Source organism: Fukomys damarensis, unplaced genomic scaffold, assembly GCF_012274545.1.
Source record: "Fukomys damarensis isolate Sample0158 unplaced genomic scaffold, DMR_v1.0_HiC HiC_scaffold_21, whole genome shotgun sequence".
NCBI classification, from domain to species: Eukaryota; Metazoa; Chordata; class Mammalia; order Rodentia; family Bathyergidae; genus Fukomys; species Fukomys damarensis.
This window is the reverse complement of record NW_022900933.1, coordinates 40,707,485-40,732,626: the sequence shown is the minus strand read 5'-3', so window position 1 is coordinate 40,732,626 and position 25,142 is coordinate 40,707,485. Positions and strand designations below refer to the sequence as shown.

Genomic DNA, 25,142 nt, shown 5'->3' with positions numbered 1-25,142 from the left:
CACGCTCGGCCGCGCCGCCCTGGAGCTCCTGCGCGGGTGCAGAGCGAGGCAGGGCCGCTCCCCCAGCCTCCGGGGGCTGTCGTCCCTGTATCCCGAAGGTTGAGCTTGCTGGTGCCATTGTCCTCCCCTAAAGATACTTTCTGCTAGAAAGACACCGGCCTTTGGCGTTGCCATCCTTTTGCCCTGCCTTTTTCTTTACCTCTAAATAGCAGTAGGTGCTGAATTCTCATTTTTCGAATTTGCTTTTTGTGGAGTAAATGTCAAGACTTATAAAAAATTGTGAGGCTGGTTGTACCCAGTTGATTTTCTGAATACCTATAAATTAAGTAAAATGCGCAGACACATTTATAGTTAAAGTGACTACGTAATTATTTTATTTAGTTTTTTTAGCCTACAGCTACTACATTGAAAAATCATTCCAGAGGGAAAGTACAGTTTCTCTGCATTTTCTGTTAGAATGCTGCTGTTGTGTGCTGCACCCAAGGACATTTAGATTGTATATCTCTGCCTCTGAGCTTTCAAGTCGTTTCCTGTCTCTCGATAATCTCTTCTCCTTTTCAACCGATTCTAGTACCTGGTGTTTGTGGTGTCTTTAGGTCTGACCTAGTTGATCCTTAGATCCTTCTTGGCATTAAGTATATTGGTTTCTGAACATGGTTTTAATTGAATGGTTGCCTTGTCATGGAAAATGAATCGGGTTAAATACTTTTTAGCTTTGTGACCTTGAACAAGTCAAGGTCTCTAGGACGAATTATCTCTAAAGCAGGGATAAAAGCATACCCAATCAAGGGCCAGGGATTTTAGCTCAGTGGTTCTGCAACCTGCCTCACAAGCGCAAACCCGAGTTTGATCCCTGGTACCCCCCCAAAAAAAAACAAAAAAATAAAACAATGCAGATTTCAAATGCAGTTTAAATTTTTCTAATAACATTATTACAGTTAAAATATTTCAATATTAAGATATTTCATATCTTTATATTAGATCAGCATATCCAAGCTATTATTTTAACATGTCATTAAAATGAAAAAATTGTGCATGTGATACTTCATTTTTTTTAAACCAAGTATTTAAAATCTGGTATGAATCTAGTGAAATTTTGCCTTTACATCATACCTCAGTTCATACTGGCTAAATAGTTCCCTGCAGTTTGTGGCTACCATATTAGACACCTCAGGTTTAAAATTTATTTTACTCATTTGAAAATTGGCAGTTAGTGTCTGTAGTGACTTTGAATTAATCAAATGGTTTAGGGCAGCACCCATTCTCAGCTTTTGGGAATAAATGAGAATCTGGCCAACCTCTCATTCAACACAATAAAGTCTTTGTAAAAGTCTTATTTGCTTGTTGTACAAAGTTTCATTCCTTCTACTTTTAAGCAGTTTCATGGATCACCTTTTGTTTTGTTTGTTTGATATGGTCTTGCTGTGTAGTTCAGGCTGGCTTGGAACTTGAAGTGATCCTCCTGTCTGGGCTGGGATTACAGGCAGTGAATGATCTTTTAAAAATGTTTACCCAAGGGAAAAAGCAACGGTTTAAAGAACACTCTCCGGTCACTTCCTGAGACCTAGGCCTGAGGGCATTAGGCCATGCATACACAACTTTCATAGAAATGAGAATTTTAATAAAAATAGCCCGATTCAGAGTATGGAAAGGTGAAAACTGCCTAGGCAGAGCATCGGTCCTTTTGAAAGAGAATGGATGCTCAGAAGTTGGTAACAAAAGGTGAGAATGCCTGGGGTGTGGGACTAAGGGTACCTTTCTCCTTTTCAGAAGAAGGCCACCTGAGGCAGGCAGTGGGCCCCTTTACTCCTCCAGACTCTTCTGTGCTCCTTTAGCTGGCTCCCTCAAATCTGGCAAGGAGCCCTGCAGCTTCTTCACTGAGGGTGTGGGTTGCATTAACATTCATTTCAAGTAGTTAAGTGGATGGATTTTCTTCCCAACTGTGTAGAAACACTTTGAGGTACAGAATAGGCGTTTCTCTTTTTAAACCATCTGTTGTTGTATAGACGACAAAACACTGAATGGGATGTAGCGAGACTTTGGTTCTAGCCCTGTCTTGTTAGTAACTGGGTGACCTTGAGACAAGTCTCTTTGGGTCTCAGTCTCATCTATAAAATGCATTTGGTCTGGTGGTTTCCGAGGAGTGTTTGTATTTGGTCTGGTAGTTGATTACAGCTGATGCTTTCCTGGAGGCTCTGACATCCGTGTTGGCCACATCAAAGGTTTGAGCTACCTGACTTGTCTTTGCAGCCTTTTGATGATTTTACTGTCCAAGATCTTTGTATGATAAGGCAGATAGAGCTGTTATTATTAATTAATAATTCATTCTCGATAAGTTTAACTCTACAGCCCAAATAATAAGCAGAATACCAAAGACTGGACAAGATTTTTAAAAAATTTTAGTTTAAGAACTAAAATTATAATATTACCATTTAAGATAATCTGTTTCTCGCCTTGGATTATGCAGATTTATAAAATGAACAGGGAAGCCTCAATGATACAAAGATGTGTGTATAAAAGCTCTTACTGAAGTTTTACCGATATAGCTCAGTGGTAGTTCATTTGCCTAGTATGCGCAAGGCCCTGGTTTGATCCCCAACACTGCAGATGAATAAATCGTCTAAATGGGTCATGCTTCATAAAGTCACATGGATCTGCCAGGTGTGTTGAAGCTACTTATCTTCTTGTGGTTCAATTTGGTAACAGTGAGCAGTCAGCGAAGGGCACCTGTCCATATATGCTAAGGCACTGCTTAAGGGCTCTGTGTGCTCTCTGTTTGTATGGAGAACTGAGGCTTGAGATAAAACAAAAGATGAAAAGCTTGGCCAGTGTCTGGGAGTGGTGGTGCACAATTAAAATCCCAGCACTCGGGAATCTGAGGCAGGAGGATTTTGAGTTTGAGGCCTAGGCAAGTGTGGCAAACCTTTCAGAGACCAGTGCCTAAACTAAAACTCACTTGTTTATCAAAAAAGGCCAACACTGCAATTATAGCTGTATACTGAGGTTTTAGTTTAGAAAAAACAACTGTTATCTGATGCTCAGCTGCTGGGCAACTTGGCTCAAGGGCCAACAGAGAGAGAGGGCTCTGGTGCTTGCTGGTGCTTGCTGTGCCATAGGTTCCCACCACTGCCCTAGGCAGTGCAGGGACTTTGAAATCAACCTGAGCTACATAATGACACAGTCTCAAAGGAGGGGAAGAGGGAGAGAGAGAAAGAGAGAGAGAGAGAGCAACCAAACAAACTTGGCCAGGGTCTTGTGGCTAGTGAGCGGTGAGACAAGGTTTGAAAAGCCTGACTCCTTTGCTGGTAGCCTTGGTGCTTATGGGAGCATTTATTGTGACCAAACATGTTGCTGGATGGTAAATTGCATTTCCTTTTCCCTTTATGTTTGTGTCATATGGAGCTTATTATTTAAAGCATCCACAGGGGCTGTGGATTTAGCTCGGTGCCACGCCTGCCTGGCAAGTGCAAAGTCCTGAGGTTGATTCCTGGTACCAAAAAAAAGAATCCCAAGATAATAGTATCTCTACCTTGTACCCATATTTAACTATACCTTCTTTCCTTTCTCCAAGTTCTACTTTGAACAGTCTGTGCCAGTCTATGTGCCTAACATTCACTTAAGACTTGTAGCATGCTAGGAACTTAAAATGCCACCGGGGTTGTTGTGTTGAGTTACATAACAGTTGTCAACATGTATCTTTGTGTGTTTGCCCAGATGGAGAATAATTTCTCAGTGAAAGTGTGGTGGGATTAGGGTGCGTTGGGGGGCTGTTGCCATGGTTATTTCACAAACTGCTTCTGGGTGAACCTGAGGGCTGGTGGTAATCAGATTCTATTGTGACACTTTCTTGGCTTGATGGCTTTGCTTTATTCGCTGAAAAGAGCATTTTGTAATTGTTGTTCTTACTAATTGGTAAGCAAAAGCTGCTGTTACTGGGTTTTGTAAAATAAGAATCTTTGTATAGTTCCATCATGCGTAGTGCAGAAAGGCCTAGAGAAATGAGGCAATTTTCACTAAAATTAATAAATGGCATTTTAAATGTAGTGTTACAGCTCCATGCAGGGTGGTGTTAGTGACATCGTTAGTGTGTTTAGAGAAAATGTTAACTGAAGTTTTGGTAGAATTATGATTTATGCCTCATGCATGATTGTTGTCATAGCCTGTGCAAGTGTACAGGCCCTATGATCAGAGGATGCCTAGCAGGCTGGGAAAACAGGAGAGTCCTGTGTGGCTGGAATGTGAATAAGGGAGTGGAAGAAATGAACTTAGAGGAAAAGGGGCAGAGCCAGGTGGGGGTGAAGAACCCTGTATCATTGGTCTTGTAGGGCCTTAACGCCTATTAGAAAGACAAAGAGGGCCAGGCATTGTAGCTCCTGCCTATAATTTTAGCATTTGAGGAGGTTGAAGCGGAGGATGGCAAGTTTGAGTCCAGCTGGGCAGTTAAGCAACTTAACCTGTTTCAAAACAAAAACAAAAAAAAAAGACTGTGGCTGTAGCTCAGTGTGAAGGCCCTAGGTTCAAGTTCCAGTATTATTAAACAAGAGGGGTGGGGGCGAGTGTGGAGGGAGATTTATGCTATTCAAAATGAAATACAGTGGTCTAATTATTGCATCTAACATTTTAAGTACCAGGCATAGCCCAGGTGACATCACTGTAGCAGATAAGAGTATTGGTTCTCTGACCTTGGGTTAGGCCACATACCCCTTCAGTTCCTATCTCTAAGTTTAGTATAGTAGTAGTAACCCCTTGGGTTGTAGGTGTCTCCCGGACTGTTCTGTGAGAAGGGCCTAGTGCATGGTAAGTGCTCTGTTACTTGTAATAAGCATCATTTTCTCTGGAAAGCTTTCAGCATCTCTGCCTTGTCAGAGCTACCATTAGGGGGACTCAGCCTGCCATGCCCGTGTTTGGAAATAGGGGGGAATGTCATTTACGTGCCTTAAAACTCACCTTTTCATGCATACAGTTCAGTGGCTTTTAGTGTGTATTCAAGGTTTTGCAGCCATAGCTACTGTCCAACTTCAGAGTATTTTACCTTTCTTCATAGTATAGATTTGAATATCTTTCATCTGAAATCCTTGCAACCAGAAATGTTTCAGGTTTCAGGCTTTTTCTAGATTTTGAAATATGTACTTATATATATGGGAGAGAGGGAGAAGGAGGGATACAGATAGATATAAAGATATCTTAGGGATGGAATCCAAGTCAAAACAGTTCATTTGTGGACTGGAGATTTAGCTCAGGGTCCTGACTTTGATCCCCAGTACCCCAAACAAAAAAACAAAACAAACAAAATTTATTTGTTTCATTTGCCTTTAATAGCCTGAAGGTAATTTTATATAGTATTATATGTTTTTCCATACTGAGGATAGAATCCAGGTTGCTCTACCACTGAGCTACATTCCCAGCCCTTTTTATTTTATCATTTTTTAAAAAAACTTTTTATTTTATCTTGAGACAGTTTCTCATGAAGTTACCCAAGCTGGGCTCAAACTTGCAGTCCTCCTGCCCAGCCTCCCCTTTGCTGGACTTATAGGGCTGTGCCGCTGCACCCAGCTAGTGTGCTTGCATCTTGACTGTGACCTCATACATGTCAGGTATGAAATTTTTCACTGTGGCATCATGTTAGTGCTTAGAAAATTTTGGATTTCAGATTTGTCTTAAATTGTTTGTGTGTGTGACTGGTTCATGTGTCTTGTCCTGTAAGTTTCAGGAGAGCAGGGGATTTTTAAAATTTGCTATTACACCCAACCATGTAACTGGAACATATCTGATGCTCCATAAACGCAAATGCTTGTGGAAAGAAGGAAGAAATGGTATGCAGAGTAGTGCTGCACCTCGCTCCAAAGGTGTGTGTGTGTGTGTGCCACAACTGGGTTCCAGCATGTTCTTGGGGATCAGAAACTATCAGTGTCTTTTGAAAGTGAATAGATGTGGTCAGATTTGTATGTTGGAAAAATGATTGTGGAGCCAATGGAAAATAGAGGGTGTGTGGAGAAAGGAACATTTAAGCAACAGGAAATCCCAGTACTGAGAGGGAGGCTGAGGCAGGAAGATCACAAGGTTGAGTCCCACCTTGGCTATGTAGCAAGACCCTGACTCAAAATAAAAGAAGGGCTGGGGTATACTGTAGCTCAGTGGTAGAGCAACCCTGGTTCTATCCCCAGCACTGCCAAACAAAACAAAGCAAGGAAGCGAAGCAAAGCAAAACAGAAAGCCCAGGAAGAGTAGTGAAGAGACCAGTTGTGCAAGCTTGACTTGAGGACCTGAAGAGGAAATTGAGTCAATAGTCAGTAAAGTAGATGGAGTGTGTGTATGGATATGCATGGGGGGCGGTCAGCGGCTGACGTTGTGGATCATAGGCTTCCTTGAGGAGAGTGATGGGGAAGAAATAGGTTAAAGGCTTGTGAGGAGGTAAACAATTTACTTTGACTGTGTTTGAGTTTGAGACATTGGCTGTACCCAGAAGGGCATTGCATCTGTTTTCCTTTCAGTACTGGGCCTTGTGCCCAGTATCCCTTCACACAGAGCTTCATCTCCAGTCTCCTTTTTGAAAAAATTAAAAAAAAAATGTTTTTTTTTTTTAGGCAGGCCCAGGCAGGACTCAAACTTTTTTTTTCCTTCTTTCTTTTTTTAAAATTTTTGAGACGGGGTTTCACTATGTAGCTCAGGCTGCCCTTAAACTCGCTATGTAGCCCAGGCTGGCCTTGAACTTATGGATATCCTTCTGTCTCAGCCTCCTGAGTGCTGGGATCACAGGTGTGCACCACCATGCCCATCTACTCTTCAATTCAAAGGTAAAATAAATACGTCAAGTAAAAAAATCTTTTGCCTTCTATGAATTGTCTTTTAATGTGTTTTTTGCGTTCTGGGTTTCTGCCTGGGCATCTGTGGTACACCACACATGTCAGCTTGTACTTACCAGTGTGGCGGTCACCCTCTTCTGAGCCCACTGGCCAGGCTCTCCAGAGCCGGGGCTACACTGTCTTAGTGCTGCAGGTACCTGGCATAGTTTCTGTGTGTGTTACTCCAGGTCTATAATTTGTGTCTGCACGGATAGCTGGTGTTCAGCTTTTGCTCTGTTGCATGTTTACTTTTCCATCTAATGACACCCTTGAAAATAGTATCAGCAAACAGTAGTTAAAGTCACAAATGAACAAAAGTATAGACAGAAGTTGTTGTGGTAGGACTAGAAATAAGAAGCAGAGTATAGTCAAACATGAAGAAAAATTAAGTGAATTTGGTAACTTTAAGATTAATAGGAGGCTGGGCATGGTGGCACATACCTGTAATCCCAGCACTCGGGAGGCTGAGGCAGGAGGTTCGCCAACCTGAGTTACATAGTGAGTTCCAGGTCAGTCTCAACTACAAAGTGAGACCCTGTCTCAAAAAACAACAAAAAATTAATAGGAAAAGGGCAACAAAGACTGTGATGGGAAAACACACAGCATAAGGGTTATCAGCATACCCTCTAGGGCTGGGTAGGTCTCTGATTCTTACCTTCCTCTTGAAAATGAGCTTGTGTATTTCCTAAGGCTTTCAGGAGGGTTGTCCAAGGCTTGGTGTGCTAAGTGTCAAATGTGTAAGATTCACTCTGTAAACATTAGGTCTTCTTTTGTTTTTTTTCCAGCAACTGTAGGGCTTCATGGCAGAGGATTCAGTCAGAAAAGGTCTTTCCTGTGACATAGCATGCCATGTCCTTCATACTGAGAGCAGGGTCAAGTTGATAGAGCAAGGGAACAGTGTGCTTTTCTTAGAAATTAGTTTACCTTCTTGGTCCAGTACTTGTTCAGACTCAGCTTGAACCAGAATATGATGTGCTTCCCAGTATTTTTACCAGTGAACTGGCCAGTACCTAGATGGCTCCTCCCAGGCCCGTTTTGTAGGAAGTGTCCCTCCCTTACCATGCCTTACTTGTCTTTATAGTGCACTGTCAGTTTGGTGTTTATCTGTGGACGCTGCATGAAAGCAGGGTTTTGTTTTCTTTCCCCATCCCAGTGTCCCAATGCTGAGGACATTGCATGCCCCATGGGCGTAGGCGTTCAGTAAGTACTGTACTTACTGACTGAATGAGCTCAACAAGCATTTAGGGTGCATTAATTATATGCTGGGCCTGTCCTGCTCTCAGGGAGCTCACAGTGTGAGATGTAAACAAACAATGCCATTCAGATTAGAGTGCAGGGCACAGTGCAAGCAGGGTCTTTGCATCTTTTGGATGTCAGGGAAGAGGCAGCAGAGGCAACACTGAATGGGACTTGAAAGATGAGGACATATGCAAAGTGCTGAGGTCTCAGCTGGTATGGTGCATTGAGGAAAGGGCCCTGGAGCACAAGGCCAGTGCAGGCAGAGGGAGAATGGGGCCAAGTAAGGCCAGAACCTGAGGACTGTGGATGGCCTCTAAGAGTTTGAGCTCATTTCTCAAGGAAACAGTGAATGGTGAAGGAGGGTTGTGTGTGTGTGTCTGTGTGTGTGTGTGCGCGCACGCACGCGTGTGTGTTTGTGGTAAAATACATGTGCCATGAAACTTACCATTTAAATGTACAGTTCAGTGGTGTTGTACATTTACATTGTTCAGCAGTTGTTACTACCATCCATCTGCGGAACCTTTCCTCTTTTCAAACTGAAAATGCTGTTGGAGAGCTTTAAGCTAAGTTGTAAGGTGCTCCACTTAAGTTGGTGTTAGTGTTTGGAGTTGGAGAGAGGTGTTGAGTAGAACAGGCTCTGATCAGCAAAAACAGTTGTCAGAGAACCTGAGCATTGGCAAGATGCCATGGCACACACCAGCAATCTCAGCTACTTGGGAAGCTAAGTCAGGAAGATGGCAAATTCAATCCCAGCCTGGGCAATTAAGTGAGACCCTGTCTCAAAATTTTGAAAAGGGCTGAGAGCATAGCTCAGTGAGGCCCTGGGACTGCCCCCTCACCCCCAAGGACTTGCACATTGAAGCAGAGTCCTTATAGGAGGCTTCCTTAAGCCTTTCCAGGACCTCTTTTTCTGTGTCACACTATTCTGATTTGCCTGGCTTCTCTGGAGTGGGGTGCTGCATTGGGGGTGCTGGAGGGGTATGACTGTGGGCAGACAAATGGCTGGAGAGCTTGGCCTCAGGCTGGGCGTGACAGAGATGGAGGTGAAGCAAGCCCAGAGACTGTAGTCTGGGAGAGGAGGGTAGCCTGACCTGTCTGCACCCGAGGCTTCACAATTACAGAACACACTCAGGGTGTAGTTAAGTTCCTTGTGATGCCTGAGTCATCAGAAAGGAGTAAATAACATCAGGGATATAGACAGCTCCTGGGTGTACTTTGGATGAACTGTATGAAGTAGAAATGTAACTGGAGCCACAAGTGCAATTCTAAAATTTCTAGGAGCCACGTGGGAACATAAAAAGATACGGGTGAAATCAATTTTAATAATTTTAATAATATTTTATTTATGCAAGTGCAAGGACCCAAGATATATATATATATATTTTTTAAATTTCATTTAACTCATTATGTCTAAGCCATTTCAACATGTTAATATTAAAACACTTATCAGTGATATAGTTTAGATTTTTTTCTTGTATCCAAGTCAAATTTCAGAACATATTTTTCACATGTATCCACCTTAATTTGTGTTAAGTAAATTTCAAGTTCTCACAGCCACCTGTGGTTGAGGGCCATCAGATAGCCAGTGCAATTTCAGATTTTCAGATGAAGGGTTAAATCCCCGGCTGTGCAGGGAATACTGTTAGAATACTGTCCTAAGAATTAATTATTCAAGAGATTATAGATTGTTGTATGGTAGTAGTTTCACTTACTAACATTTGGGGAAGACTGTGTGGGTTTGAATCTCAGCTTTGTCATTTCCTAGCAATGCTATCTGACTTTATTTTTCTGTGCCTCAGTTTCCACATCTGTAAAATGAAGGTCCGTAGTACTGCTGGCCTCCCTGGGTTTTGTGGGGATTAGATGAGTTGCTGTACAAAGAACCTATAAGTACTAGTGTATGGTAAGCACCACTGAGCTGTGCTGTTCCTCCAGAGTACTGTATTTGTCTCCAAAATGTTAAATGGTTTTGATTCAGTACATTTCAAAGACATTCTTGGGAGAGTACTTAGTTTCAGATAGGCAGGTATAGAACAAGTTTTCACAGGTGAAGAAAAATGTTAAATTGTCATTTTGGGAGGATGCTTTCTAATTGATGTGTTTAGGTAACTAATTTTCTTGTTTGCTGCAACATTTGCGTCTGCCTAACTGCTGAAATAGTGTAATTAACAATTAAAAGATTTAGGATTATAATTAAAAATAAGAAAACTTTGAAGGGAAGATTTTTAATCAACATTTAATTGCTAGTACTGTTATAATTAGGCTACTTTTTCTGAAATACTTTATTAGTCTTACTGTGTCCGGAGAGACTTTCTAGTTCTAGCTTTTTTGTAATCAGTGTATTCTAGCACAGTTTATTATTGAGTTTTACTTTCTATTCTTTGTAAATAGGATAGAAAAGAATGGTGAAAGCCAAATCAGAGTGTAAAAGATTGCTGTTTAGTAACTGGAAGAGAGTGGAGAAGAGGTCCTGTGCTGCTGCACAGGGAAAAGCAGGTTGGACAAATAGCCGTGGCGTGGCATGGCTGCTTGACGCTTCAGTCTCTGCCACCACAGAAGACAGCCATTTGCCACCCGGCCTGCTGTCAGTCTGCTCTGTTCTGGAGCACAGCCACCCACTTTCTGGTTCCGCTCATGGCTCACTCCTTTCCTGCCGGCCTGTGTGCTACTTCCCTCAGGAAGCCCATCCTGACTCCATGAGCTCCACACTGTTGCTTCTGGTATTTCCAATTCTCCGCTCCAGGTTTAGTGAGGGTGAGAACTGGGACAGTTTTATTGACACTATGTGCCCTGAGCCAGGCTCCAGGCCAGGTTGGGCACAGCTAAGTTTTCCTAAGTGAAGGAATGAGCGATGTGGTAAGTTATCTAATTTGTGTTATATGCAAAGTCACTGTCGCTTACATTGTGGGTTTTGGCTCTTCCCTCATATTTTTCAGTATTTTGAAATAAGACTGCAAATCAATCCTGAGATCCGAGTTTTAGTCTCTTTTTGTGGTTATTTGCCTCTAGAATTGAACAAACACTCAGATGTGCTTGTTAATAGAGAATACCTTGTGATCCAGTTGATTTCCTGTCCTTTTAGGGAGTTGTTAGTAACTGACACTTATGTGGGGTAACTGGAATGGGAGAATGGCGTTTAGAAAACAATGGCAATGGTAACTGCTTGTGCTTTTGGTGGTAAAGTAGAAAGTAGTCATATTCCACGAATGAAATTAATGGAAAAGCAGACCTTATGTTTTTGATGCTGGGGATTGAACCTAGGGTCTTTACACTGAGCTATATACCTGGACCTTTTGTTTTTCTTTTTTTGTGGGGGAGGGACAAGTTCTCCCTGCATTCTCCTTGCAGTCCTCCTTCCTCAATTTTTTTCTTTTCTTTCTTTTTCTTTTTTCTTTTTCTTTCTTTCTCTCTTTCTTCCTTCCTTCCTTCCTTCCTTCCTTCCTTCGTTTCTTCCTTTCTTTCTTTCTTTTGTACCAGGGATCAAATTTACAATCTTGTACTTGTGAGGCAAGTTCAGTGCCACTGAGCTAAATTGTTGACACCTTCCTCAATTTCTGAGTCCTGCGATTATCGGCACCATCATGCCTGGTGAACTTTTGTGTTTTGCCACCTTTTTTAGTATTGAATGAAGTCTGTTAATCTGAAGCTTTATGGTTGACAATACAATAGAAGAATCTCTAGAAGTTTATGAGGTACTGGCCAAGATTCAAAGAAATCTGGTGCTAGAAATCACCTAAACCAAAACTCTGCAGTACCACTGAGTTGGCAGGACAGGACATAACCTTGGAAATTTTCAGTTTTAGAGGCTCAGACATTTAGATCTTTGTAAAATACGCTACCTTTATATTCAATACTTCACCCCAGGTAGTACCTAGCATACTCTAAATTTAAATGTTTTACTTTTGCTTAGAAATTTTCACTGTATTTCTTATGGTTTGCAGCTTTTTTAGGTTGTCATGAAACCAGTTTGTGATCTCTGTCACTATCAAAGGAAGAGGCAGAAAGACAGCTAAGGTCCTCTGCAGTGCTGCCTTCTCGGTGTGTGAGAGTGGGACTGGGCTCTCCATGGGAAAGTAGTCAGGTGTACCTTGCGGATGACCCTGAGATCCAGGAAGGCCAAAAGGCCCTGACAGAGTATGAGGCAGCTCTGTGCTGCATTCCAGGTGGGTAGTTTGAACAAGTGCCTGTGTGAGTTCCAGCTAGATGACAGCGCACTGAGGAAGATGCGAATGACCCCATGGTGAAGATAGATGTAACACCCCAAAAGAGACAGACAACAAGTGCTTATCACTTCTATTATATGTCCCCACAGTGGTAGGTACTGAGGTTTAGAGATCCTAATCCTACCTTTAAGGCCTCTACAGTCAGTCATAGTTGGCAGAGATGCGCAAAGCAGATATAGTGTGGGAGTATTTGAGAATGCAGTCTTTGGAATCTGGTACTGCTGGTCCCAGGCCTGGCTCTGTCACTCACTAGCTATGTGACCTTAGACAAATTACACAACCTTTTGGAACTTATTTCCTCACATGTAAAACAAAAGTAATAATGCCTGTATTAAATAAATTATGGTGCAGTCACGTAGAGAAATAATATATAGCCTAAAAAGAATGCAGCAGAAGTATGTGCAATATTGTGGGAAAGTGTCCCAAATGTATTATTGTTAGCTAAAAAACCCAGCATTTGGGCTAGGGATTTAGCTCAGTGGTTCTGCCACCTGCCTCGCATATGCAGGGTCCCAAGTTCGATCCCCAGTACAAAACAAAACAAAACAAAACCAAAACAAACCCCACAAAACAACCCAGCATTCTACATACTGTGGCCTCACTGTGAAAAAGAAGAAAAGCATTCTGTGGTATAGAAAAAGCTATGAAGGACGTGTACTAGTTATAAGTATGGGTCATAGGGCTTTGTCTCTTTATTTCCTCTATCGTTTGACACTTAAGAAAAACATAGTTTCCAGGGTTTCTGGCAGGGTTGAAAGATAATTACATGTGGAGAAAGCCCTCTGCTTGTCCTGGGTCTGACACACAGGGTGCTGTGGGTGGCCACTGAGGAGAAAGAGTGCTAGATTGCACAGTCCTTAGTGATGAAAATTGGATTGTGAAATTTTTAATTTCCAAAGTGAGTTGATTCCCTGGGTATGGGGTCTTGATTGTTGGCTGGGGACCGGAGTCCATGAGCTTTGGCTGGCCTCGCAGAGGAGGCTGGACCAGAGCCCCCTTTTTGGAGAATAACATTGTCCATCTCACCTGGCGGTGTGAGGAAGAGAGTGCTGACCAGGACAAGGCCTGGAGGCCCTCATGGGCAGCTCGAGAGTCCTCTCTGGCCTCAGCCTGGTCCTCAGCGAGGCGCCAGGCCCCTCTTGAACCTGCTGTCTGTCTCAAATGGGTCTGATGTGACTACTCATCCACTTGCATGTTACTATTCTGTTCCTGTCTCATTAATGCAAGTTTGGGAGATAATTTTTTGAGGAGGAATTGATGAGTCTTCTTTTACAAGGTTTTACTTTTCACATGCTGGTGAAGTAGACAGTGGGAATGAATCTTCATGAAAAGAGAAATTTATTCTGTGGGGTTTTGCTGCTTTCTTTTAGACCTGTTTTTTTGTTTGTTTGTTTTAAAAACATTTGTTGCTTTGCCCTCGTCTCTTGGGAGGATTCTGTGGTGGATGGGACAATGTAGCTTTTTCATAGACATAATTTGTACTGGATTACTCTACAGCCAGATGTGTAAGGGAAGGTCTTGTTTTGACTTGTCTTGGCAGTCTGTTCTGTTAGCTCCTTTTTTCTCATTCAAAAGTGATATATTTGGTTCTTAATAATATGGTCACCTCAATGTTATCCCAATTAAATGCCATGGACTTATTTATTCATTTTTGTTGGTTTGGTTTTTATAGACTAGTCTTGCTCTGTAGCTCAGGCTGACCTCAAACTTGTGAAACTTCTGCCTCAGTCTCTCTCTTTTTTTTTTTGGTACTGGAGACGCAACTCGAAACCTTGAGCTTGTTTGTCAGGCAGCGCTACCCCTGAGCTAAATCCCTGGCCCTACCTCAGCCTCTTTGCTGAAACTAAGGTGGGTGTCACCATGCCCAGTCCCGGATCTTTTTTTTTGGTCCTGGGGATCAAACTCGGGTCCTTGCGCTTGCAAGGCAGGCCACTGAACCGCTGAGCTAAATCCCTGGTCCTCGGATCTATTTATTTTTAACAAAATGTTGTCACTAGCTTACATTTTCTAGGGTCCCATTGGTATTTATGGAGCCCTCATATTTTCAAATCATAATCTTTATGATCAGTTACCCTTTATAATTTGTGCATGACTTAGGTGTTCCTTTGTCAATTTTGATTCATGGTTTTCTTTTGACTTAATTTCAGTTCATTTCTACAATTTTTAAATTACTGGGGGAGTTTCCCAACTTTTTTAATCATCAAATTATTGTCAAGTACTAAAATAAAAAAGGAGGGGGAGGGAATTAAGTTTGAAGATACTGTGTGTCAGGTTTTATGCTAGACATTTTATAGACTTTCTCATTGAATAGCAAGTAAACATTGTAACTAGATAACTGCTAGGAGCAAGTCAGGTGCTGGACTGAGCAGAGACCAGGATTTCAGACTTGACTTTTTTTTTTTTTTTTTTTTTTTTTTTTTTTTTTTTTTGGTACTGGTGATGGAACTCAAGACCTTGTGCTTGTGAGGCAGGCATGGTGCCACTGGAGACTTGATTTTGTTATTAACATTTATTACCCTTGATAGAATATACCCTGTCCTGGCCTTCTGCTTTCTCATCTATAAAATGGGGAAAGAATGTTGGTTAGATTAGGTTCTAGTCTGGCTTCAAAATTTTATGACTGATCTTTTTTTGATAGTTTCAACTTTAAATTCCTAACACATCCCATTTAATTGAATTGAATACTTTTTAAAGCATTAAGAAGGTCACTTGCTTATCCCTAATTCAATTGTTCAACATGTATGTATATTATCAGTTCTTCTTTACCCCAAACCCTTTAGTGATTTTTTAAAAAAATTAATGAATCACCTGCATACTGTAGTCTCGGATTTGCAGCTTAAAGCAGTGCTTTTCTTACAGGACTGACTGGTATGAATGTTACCACAGGGGACATGACATTTTCTTTCTTTGTTAAAATATGGATCCTTATGAGAGCACCCGGAGTGCTGAGCCAATAATAACATGAGAGCTATTTTGAGACCAGAGGGCGAAAAGGCAGTTGTGTAGTGTGCAGAAAAACAGAGAGACGGAAGGTGCTCTGCCAGCCTTAGCCCTGTTCACCCTGTCTGTGTGGAAGCAGCTGAGCTTTCGCCTTTGTGGAGCCGCACTGCCCTGTGTTTGCTGAGCAGGGGCCCTGGCCTTGCCTGGTGGGGAAGGAAGGGCGTCCCCCTGGTGTGGCAGGCTGCCTCTGCACTGGCTGGGAGCCCAGCCAGCATTGTTACTGTCCTCCCCTTCCCGCCCCTTCCTGTCACTAAGCTCAGTACCTACTGGCAGGAAGGGAACCAGTCACATCACAGCCTCAGAGGGACTTCAGTGAAGGGGTTCACCTTCCCAGCCTGTCACCCTGGGGTTCACCTGTGCCTCCTCCATGAGGAGAGGTGGCACCTGGGTGAACACTGAACAGTTGTACATCTCGGGTTTCTCTTTGTAAAATGATAATCATTGCTGAGTTAAATTCATTTTGGCTGTGAGTAGCAGAAACCAGCTCTTGCTTTATTTATAACGCCTAGGAGAGAGGAGGTTTCTTAGAGGGACACTGGAGGGAGAGCTGACCTCCCTGGTCTTCAGGTAGGACAGGAAAGGGCTGGCACTGGGGTCTGTGGCAGCAAATCTGGCAGGGCCTTCTCTAGGTAAATCTCTTCCCTAGCCACCAATGTCTGCGCCATAGGCAGATGTCACAGGAACCTCACTGTCTTCCCGGGTCTGGCACACTATTTTAGGGACACTAACTCTTGCCTGGATTCTTCTCTTTGCTCCTGTGGGATCTTCATATTTTCTGCTTGGCCCTGCTCTGTCTCAGCAAAGCAGCTGTGTGAGCCTGGAAGTTCTTCTGTCAGAAGTGCCACTTAGGGGAAACCTTCCGGGGACCTCCAGTCTTCTTTGAGAAGAAGCCTATGCCCTTTTCTGCTGTTGATTTCTCTGCTCCTGCAAAGCTGGACCTCTAATGGGTCTTGTTAGGTGTCCATTCTGCCTCAGGGCCTTTGCACTTGTTTTTTGCCATAGTGCTCCTCTTTCAAGGTGTCTTCAAAGATCACTCTGTTACCTTCTTCAGTGAGGCTTTTTCTAACACCACTTCTAAAATTGAAATCATCCCATTCCCATTCTCCTTTGTCTGCTGTATGTTTCTCCGTGGTCTCCACCATCTACTCTCGTCTGTGTTTTCCTTACTTGGTGTCTTTCCTATTTTGTAATAAAAATTCTGCAAGGACAGGAACCTTGTCTGCATCATTAGTGCTGAGTCCCAGCACATAACAGGCACGTAGGGTCCTTGTAGAGTGCAGAACACTGTGTGTCTTTGTTGAGACAGCAGTGGTGGGAGGGAATAGCTGTAATGTGAAATAAGCATGGGGCCTGGGAACGAGTCCTGGGAGCAGGGTGGGGAAGTCCTGCGGAAGCTTGTGACTGCTTCATGCTGCAGGTGCTAGGGAAGCGTCCATTCTTCTTTCTCCATCAAAATACATGACTACCCCTAAACATCCAGAAATGTAACTATTTGTGGTATTGCTTGTTATTTGGAAGAGTAGAAATTATAGCTATGTAATAATATGAAACTTACATGCAACCTAATGTTTTCCCAAGTGGTGGAATACATAATTATTACCTTAAAAGTAGTGGTGATGAAATTTTGCAAATATATATGTAGATCTTTATGTGGGCCCTTTTGGTCCCTGAGTAGACCTAAAACTCAGGAGCTAGGTCTGATTCTAGGAGAGGTCAATTGACAGAATGGGGAGAAGATTTCATCTCTTATTTCTTTTCTTTTATAGGAAGCTTGCCTGGAGACAATCTGGACTGTCGTACATTCATCTTTAGATTTTGTTTTTGTTTGTTTGTTGAGACAGGGTCTCACTATGTAGTTGAAACTGCCCTAGAACTCACTATGTAGCCCAGGCTGGTCTCAAACTCACAGTGATCCTCCTGCTTTAGCCTTCGGAGTGCTGGGATTATAGGTGTGCCCCACCATGCGCTGTTTTTGTTTCTTTTTTTTGAGACAGGGTCTCACTGTGTAGTTCAGGTTGGCCTTGAACTCACTATATAGTCCAGGCTGGTTTGAATTCAAGGTGAGCCTCCTGCCTTAGCCTCCCAAATTCTGGGATTACAGGACTGTCAACCACACCCAGCTTCATTTTTGGATTTTATAATGAATATCTAGAAATGTGTTCTTTTATAGTCATATATAATTTTTTTTCCAAAGGTACGTGAATGTGTTTGAAATTAGTTCTTTCATTAAAAGTAGTTTGACTTTATATTTCTTTTTTTCTTTTTCTTTTTGGTGCTGGGGATCAAACTCAGGACCTTGTGCTTGCAAGGCAGGAACCACGCTGAGCTGAATCCCTGGCCCTTGACTTTATATTTCTTTTCTTTTTCTTTTTCTTTTTTGGTTTTTTGAGACAGGGTCTCACTATGTAGTTGAGACTGACCTGGAACTCACTATGTAGTCCAGGCTGGTTTTGAACTCACAGCAATCCTCCTGCCTCAGCCTCCAGAGTGCTGGGATTACAGGTGTGCACCACCACACCCGGCTTAAATGATGACTTTTTATTAGCAGTGACTGACAAACATCCTTTGATGTTAGGTACAGTATCTTGTTTCATTCTGATTTTAGACACCTGAAACATGTCAGTACTAGCACATTTTGAATAAGAAAACATACAGTTCTATACATATTATACTCCAGACAATGAAGTAATTTTCATTAGCATAAAATACTTATTGTGAAAATTTGTATTTTAAAACTTTTAGGTTTCACATTTTAAAGTTGATGGCCAAACTTAGGCTTTTTTTCTTCTTTTTTAAGCTTCGTATGGAGATTGGTAAATGTATGTGTAGTCTTCATTTTGGTAGTGATTTCTAGGTTCCGTCTGCAGTTGTTATTCAGCAGTGCTCACGCTGAACTCTCCCCAGGAACTCACCTAATTAAGGGAAACTCTACTCACTGAACTTGGCTTCAACAAGGGCAGTCTGTCTGTTTCATGAGGTGTCTTATCATGGTTCCTGTCATTACTGCCCAAGTTAACTTCCACAAGGCCTAAGGGACATCAGTTTAAGTATTTTCCCTTTGTAAATGGCACAGATAATCTCCAGGCACTGGTACTTTTGTTTTCTACTCTTGACTTTTGCTTAGGTTTCTTAAGATGAGAATCATTTTGAGAGCAGTAACTCAGAGCATTGTAAGCAAATTCAGAGGAGTGTCATGGCCTTCAAGAGCTGGCTTACAACTAAAAGACAAAAGAGAACTATTTGTAAGAAGATAGGGTACTATTGGATTTACTTTTCCTTTGAAAATTATATTCCAATTTCAGTGTTTCTGTACACATGAGTATATAAAAGTGTTCTTCAGGGACATTATTTTAGTAAGTATCTTTGTTTCAAGTCCCATTTCGTGCTGGCAAATGTTTAGTAGTGAATTTTCAGTATTTGCAGAAATGAAAAAATAGGATTTATGTAACTATAAATGTCTACCAGAGAAAAGCAAAAATATATACAAGAAAATAATACATGTTTTGTTTGAAGTTCTTTTCAGTGAGAAAACTATTTTACTGATTGTATAGGTTGAATATTTGTCAGAGCTAATTTTTTTTGGTAATAATTTTACTGGTAATTTGCATACCGTATAATTCACCCTTTCAGAGTGTACACTTTAGTAGTTTTTAGTATAGTTACAGCATTGTGCAAGTACCACCGCTGTCTCATTGTAAAGTATCTGCTTCAACTCCACAAGAAGCCCTGTCGCTTGGCATCATTCTCCTTCTCCTTCCAGCTCCTGTCTCCGTGGGTGTGCCTGCGGGGGCTGTCCTGTCTGTCCAGGGGTCATTCGGGTGCTTCTTTCTTCAGTGGTGGTGGGGATTGAATCCAGAGCCTTCACACTGAACTGCGTCCCCAGTCCCCAGCCCTTTTCTCTTATCTGTGTCTGTCTTATCTATCTGTCTATCTCTTGGTTTTTTGAGGCAGGGTCTTCCTTTGCATTCAGGCTGGCCCTGAACTCACTGTGTAGCTGAGGGCAGGCCTCAAATTTATGGCAGTCCTCCTGCCTCAGCCTCCGGAGTGTGAGGTTACAGGTGTGCGCCACCATGCCTGGCTACAACTGTGTCCCACTGTATGAGGGTGCCACATTGTGTTGTTCACCATTCATGAGTTCGGTTTTCACCTTTTTTTTTTTTTCCTACACTGGGGATTGAACTCAGGGCCTTGTGCAACTAGTCAAGTGCTCTACCACTGAGCTATATCCCCATCCTCCCCTCCTTTATAATTTTATTTAGAGACAAGGTCTTGCCAAGCTGTTCAGGTTGACCTCAAACTTTCGATCCTCCTGGTTTAGCCTCCCAAGTAGCTGAGAGTATAAGTTTTTGCTACCACTTGTGGCTTATTTTTGTTTTGTTTTGTTTTGGTGCTGGGGCTTGAACTTGGGTCCTTGCGCTTGCAAGGCAGGCCACTGAACCAAAGAGCTAAATCCCTGGCTAGATACATGTGTTTTTAAAAATACATGTGGAGCTGAGCTTGGTGATACACGCCTGTAATCCCAGCCTTGAGGAGGTGAAGCAGGAGGATCACCTCGAGTTTGAGGCTAGCCTGGGCTACATAGTTCGAGGACAGTCCAAACTACACAGTAAGACCCTGTCTCAAAAGAAAAAAAAACAAAAACAAAAACGTGGAGCTGGGCATGGTGGCTTCACCTCTGTGATCCCAGCTACTCAGAAGGCTACGGTGGGAGGATCGCAGTTTGGGGCCAGCTTGGGCAATATAAAAAGACCTGAAAGGAAGGAAGGGGCAGCGAAGGAAGGGAAGAAAGAGAAAATTTGAGTAGAACATTCTAGTCAGATATTGTTTATAGTTGATTAATTAAGGAAAAAGTTGTCATGATTCTTTGGTCTGGTTCCCTTATAGAATGATTAGATTAAAAACAGTTCTCACTTCACACTTGATACTTTTTATATAACTTGGTTAATCGAGAAGATATTTAATAATGAGGGAGTATATTATAGTCAGGGAGGTATTAATAAAATTTTTGCTGTCTTTATTTTGAAGCAGTTTTAAGTAGTACTCAGAGTAGAAGCTTTTGAGTCAGACAGCAGGGTTAAGTCTGGGCAGTGAGCTTGGCCGGATTATTTTCCCTCTCCAAACCTCTTCCCTAATCTGTGAAATGAAGAGTAATGCTTGTCTCAAAGAGTGGGTGTGGGGATTCCCAGTGTGTAAAGTACGTCATTGTGCCTGGCAGTAAGCACTGCAGAATAGTGATGGAAGTGCAAGGACTTTGCAGTTTTATGGAAGTCTGTTGAGTTTCATGAGACCTCAATGTTTTTTCAAACTTTTTAGACTATGACCTATATGAAGAAACATCTTTTGCCAGGCACGGTGGGTCACACCTGTAATCCTAACACTTGGGTGAGGCAAGAGGATTGCTGTGAGTTCAAGGCCAGCCTGAACTACAGAGACCCTGTCTTTAAAAAACCTTAAAGAAAAAGAAAAGGAAAAAAACAAAACTTCTTTTACAAGGTGATTTGGTTCTTACATGTACACTCACATATGTATTCCTTTGGTATAGTGTCTACTTGTTCTTACCATATGCAGTTTTCTAAAATTTTAAGACTTTTTGAGACAGGGTCTTCCTTCATAGTGCATGGTGGTCTTGAACTCACTATGTAGATCAGGCTGGTCTGGAAATAGAGGCAGTCCACCTGCCTCAGACTACTAAGTGCTGGGATTACAAGTGTATGCCGCCATGCTCAGCCTTTCAGTGGATTTTGACAGATGTGCAATGATTCTAGTGCCATACAGAATCGTGTTACTGTGCAAGAAGTCCCTGCACTCTTTCCAGGAATCCCTCCTAACCCCGGAAGCTGGTCACTCTTTTATTGTCGCCATCATTTTGGTTTCTCATAGGGTTGAAGACTGGATGGAATGTTTCTAGATTGGTTCTTTCACTTAACAGCATGCAACTATGGCCTCTGTGTCTTTTTTTGATTTGATGGCTCATTTTTTTAATTGCTGGATAATATTCTGTTGTCTGATGTGCCATATTTCATTTATCCCTTCACCTACTAAAGAACTTCTTGGTTGCTTCCAACCTTTTGCAATTATGGATAAAGCTGTTATAAGCATTTATGTGCCGGTTTTTGTGTGAGTTTAAGTTTTCAACTCCTTCTGGGTAAATACTGTAGAGTGCTATTGCTGGATCTCATGATAAAAATATGCTTAGTTTTGTATGAAGCCATCCAGCTGTCTTCCAAAGTGACTTAGAATTTTGAGTTCATATCAGTCATTTTCTGTTGCTTCACATCCTCACTAGCATTATTGTGGCACTGTTTTAGATTTTGGCCCCTCTAGTAGGTGCATGATTATCTTTCACTTTGTTCTAATAGAGTTTCCTAAGTGACCTCTGATGGTGAACATCTTTAACGTTCTTGTCATCTGTATGCGTCCTCACTCAGATGTTCAGCCAGATCATTTGTGCATTTCACAAGTTGAGTTATTGTGTCAAGTTTTAAATTTTTTGTACACTTAGAATATAGGCCCCCCCCCCCGTATCAGGGAATTGAACTCAGGGCCTTGCACTTGCGAGACAGGCAGTGGAACCACTAAGCCAAATTCCCAGCCCAGAATATAGGTCTATTATGAAATATATATTTTACAAGATATCTTATTCCAGTCTCAGTCTTGACTTTTTATTCTCTTAATGTTACGGAAGGAATTGGCAAGTGACACACAGAGAGGCAGCAGAATGGAAGTAAAATTAAAAAGTTGACTCCATCAATGGGGATCGATGACACCTAATGGTGGTGTCCTGCACTCTATATTTTGCCCAAATTGAGGATGTAAATCCTCACAAATAGCAGAGAAGGGAGGGTAACCAGGCCTCCAATCTGTAATCTGCCGCCGAAATGTTCGATTAAGACAAAAGCAGAACAAAAAAGCAAGACAAACTAGGGGTTGCCCAGGGAATCTTACCATTCAGACAGACAGTTCCATTCATACGCCTTCCTTCTGCTGTCTCTGCTCTGGCTTCGAGCAATTCGCTACCGGTGTGATGGCCTCCGAATCCTAGAAAGGGAACCCAGGAAATCCTGGGGTCACGCCTCTTACCTTCCTAGGAGGCAGAGAGCCGCTCCAACATGGGCCATGTCAGTTATCCCTTTCCTTCCTGGCCAACGCACCAAATGTTACGGAAGGAAATGGCAAGTGACACACACAGAGGCAGCAGACTGGAAGTAAAACAAAAAAGTTTACTCCATCGAAATGAGGCCTAATAATGGTGCCCTCATCGACTCCCCATTGGGTTGTAACTCCTTCTTTTATAGGGTTTTACAGCTTTTGTTTTACTCAGTTGGTTACACTGCATTTTCACAGCTCACATTGCAGATACCCAAAGCATGATAGCAAGGCAGTTGAATTTCAACCAGGATGCAGTTCTTTGTCAGGGAAGTTACCTTTAAGATTCATTCAATTACCTACTCTAGCCAGGGGGAAGGGAGCTTGTTTGATTAACAAAGCTAACAATGGTTCTTTTCACTTACAAAACTTTTGTGAGAGACTAGGTGTCTCCATTACCAGTTAATTCTGAACTAAGCAGGGTGAGGGGCAGAAGTTATCTTATATTGTGACATTTCCTAAGTTTTCGCTATTAAAGTTTTCCCTATCATTAATGCTGTTTTATATTATTTTATTCCATTAAAAGATGAATTGGTCCCACTGGGCACCGTGGTGCATGCCTAATAAACCCAACATTTGGGAGGCTTAGGCAGGAGGATCAATACAAATTTGAGGCCAGCCTGGGCTATGGGCTACGTAGTGAGGTCAGGTCAGTCTGAACTATAAAAAAGAGCCTGTCTCAAAAAACAAAACAAAAACACCCCCACAATGAACTGGCTCTGATAAACTGATTTCAGAGCCCACTAGTAGGTCAGAGCTTACAGTCTGCAGTTCAGTGCTTGTTCTACTTCTGGGGCATTCATGCACGTGATGTCAGGGAAGTGACTATCGTTTAGGCAGAGATCCCCAACACTGAGCAGTGATGGCAGAGCGAGTACCTCGTTTTCTGTTCTAGAATACTCTTTAAGGAGTGGTTGGTGGCATCACTTCACACCTCATAGTCATAATACATGTAGGCATTACAGAAAGCTTCGTGGATTTTGCATTTTTACAAGGTTTTAGATGAATCTCTCAAAATGCATGTCTTCATATTCTCGTCCTTTCTGAGAACCAATTTGATTCATTGATCCTTTTTATTGCTGTTTTGTTTGTTTTTTGGTACCTGGTATACCAAAACTGTGGACATTGAGCTTGCAAGGCAGGCAGCGGAACCACTGAGCTAAATCCCCAGCCCCCTGTTTTGTTTTTTAAGACAAGTTCTCACCTGTGTAGTTCAGATTGGCCTCGAACTCACTATGTAGCCCAGGTTGGCCTCAAACTCACAGCATCCTCCTGCCTCAGCCTCCCAAGTGCTGGGATTACAGGTGTGCGCCACCACTCCTTGCTCCTTCCATTAGATTCAGATTTGGGCTGTATTTGTCTTTCTGGCACCTTGAGAAGCATTGTTAGGTTATGTAGCGGGCGGGTGCTTTATTTTTTTCCTGTGTATATTCACAGCTCTAACCTTCCCTTTTACATCCCGCCCCCCTACCAGAGCTCAAAATCAGGAGTTTGCACCTGCAGCTACATCCCCAGCTCACCCACCTTGTTGGAACCACCTGTATTTTGTTCTGTGGGTTTCAGTATGTTGTACTTCCATTCTCATTTGGTTCTAGGTTCTGTTTTATTTCTTCCCTGATTTGCTCTTCAGCATACCATTTAATCTCTATGCCTGTGTAGTTCCCATAGTTTCTTTTGCTGTTGGTTTCCCAGTTTGTTCTGCTATGATCTGCTGGTGTGCAGAGAGTTATTTCAGTTCTTTTATATTTATTTAAATCTGCTTTGTGCCCAGATAGTCTGTATCAGAAAAAGACTGTTCCATGTACTGTGAGAAAGAAGTGTATTCTGCTGTCGGATTAAACGCTGTAGGTGTCAACTGTTAAGTCCATTTGTTCAGTGGTGTGGTTTAACTGACATTTCTGCATTTTTGTTTGATTGGCCTGTCACTTGTGAGAGTGGGTTATCAAAGCACCCCATGCCTGTATTGGTGCCTGTCTGTCCTTTCAGCCTGGTAATTTTTATACTGTGAAGTTGAGAGCATGGATATTCCTGACTGTTGGCCCTCCTTTGAGCTCATCTCTTTCCTAGTTATTCAGTGTCCATTGCCTCTTCTGATCAGTTTTGGCTTGAAGTCCCTGTGTCTGAAAAATAAGGTGGCAACTCTTGCTTGTTTTGGGGCTTGGTTGAATGGAGCATTGTTTTCTGTCCTTTTGCCTTCAATCGGGGTGGCTCCTCTGAGGTGAGTGTGTCTCCTGTGGGCAGTACATCATTGATTTTGTTCTTTAATCCTGTTTGCCAGTCTGCATCTTTTGCTTAGGGAGTAGAGACCACTGCTCAAGAGTTATTATAAGGTATTTACTGAATTGTGTCACTGTATTATTTTTCCCAGTGCTGCCCCCGACTTTGTTTAATTACACTCCCAGTTAGATGTCTTTTTTTCTTTGGGACCTTTGGTGCTGGAGGCCCATCTCTGTCTAGGACGCCCTTAAGTATTTTCTGCAACACTGGTTTAGTGGCCATGTTTTCTTAGGATTTCTTTGTCATGGAAAGTCTTCACTTCTCCATCAATTTCAAAGGCTAAGTTTTGATACAGTTTTTTTGTTTTTTGGTTTTTTTTGGTGAGACAGGTCTTGCTCTGTAATTCAGGCTGGCTTTAATTCACTATGTAGCCTAGGCTGGCCCAAAACTCAGTGATCCTCCTGCCTCAGCCTCC

The 25,142-nt window shown here is 42.2% G+C and overlaps 1 protein-coding gene across 3 annotated transcripts in view; it reads left to right on the top strand.

Moving 5' to 3' along the window:
• Positions 1-12,202: 12,202 nt before the first annotated feature.
• Positions 12,203-25,142, top strand: part of Ppp1r13b (protein phosphatase 1 regulatory subunit 13B) — a 60,542-nt gene continuing 47,602 nt past the window's right edge. For all 3 annotated transcript variants that reach the window (XM_010607288.1, XM_010607287.1, XM_010607286.1), the window contains exon 1: positions 12,203-12,244. In XM_010607288.1, the coding sequence (XP_010605590.1) occupies positions 12,218-12,244 (27 nt within the window). In that variant the 5' untranslated portion in view covers positions 12,203-12,217. The remainder of the gene's footprint in view (positions 12,245-25,142) is intronic.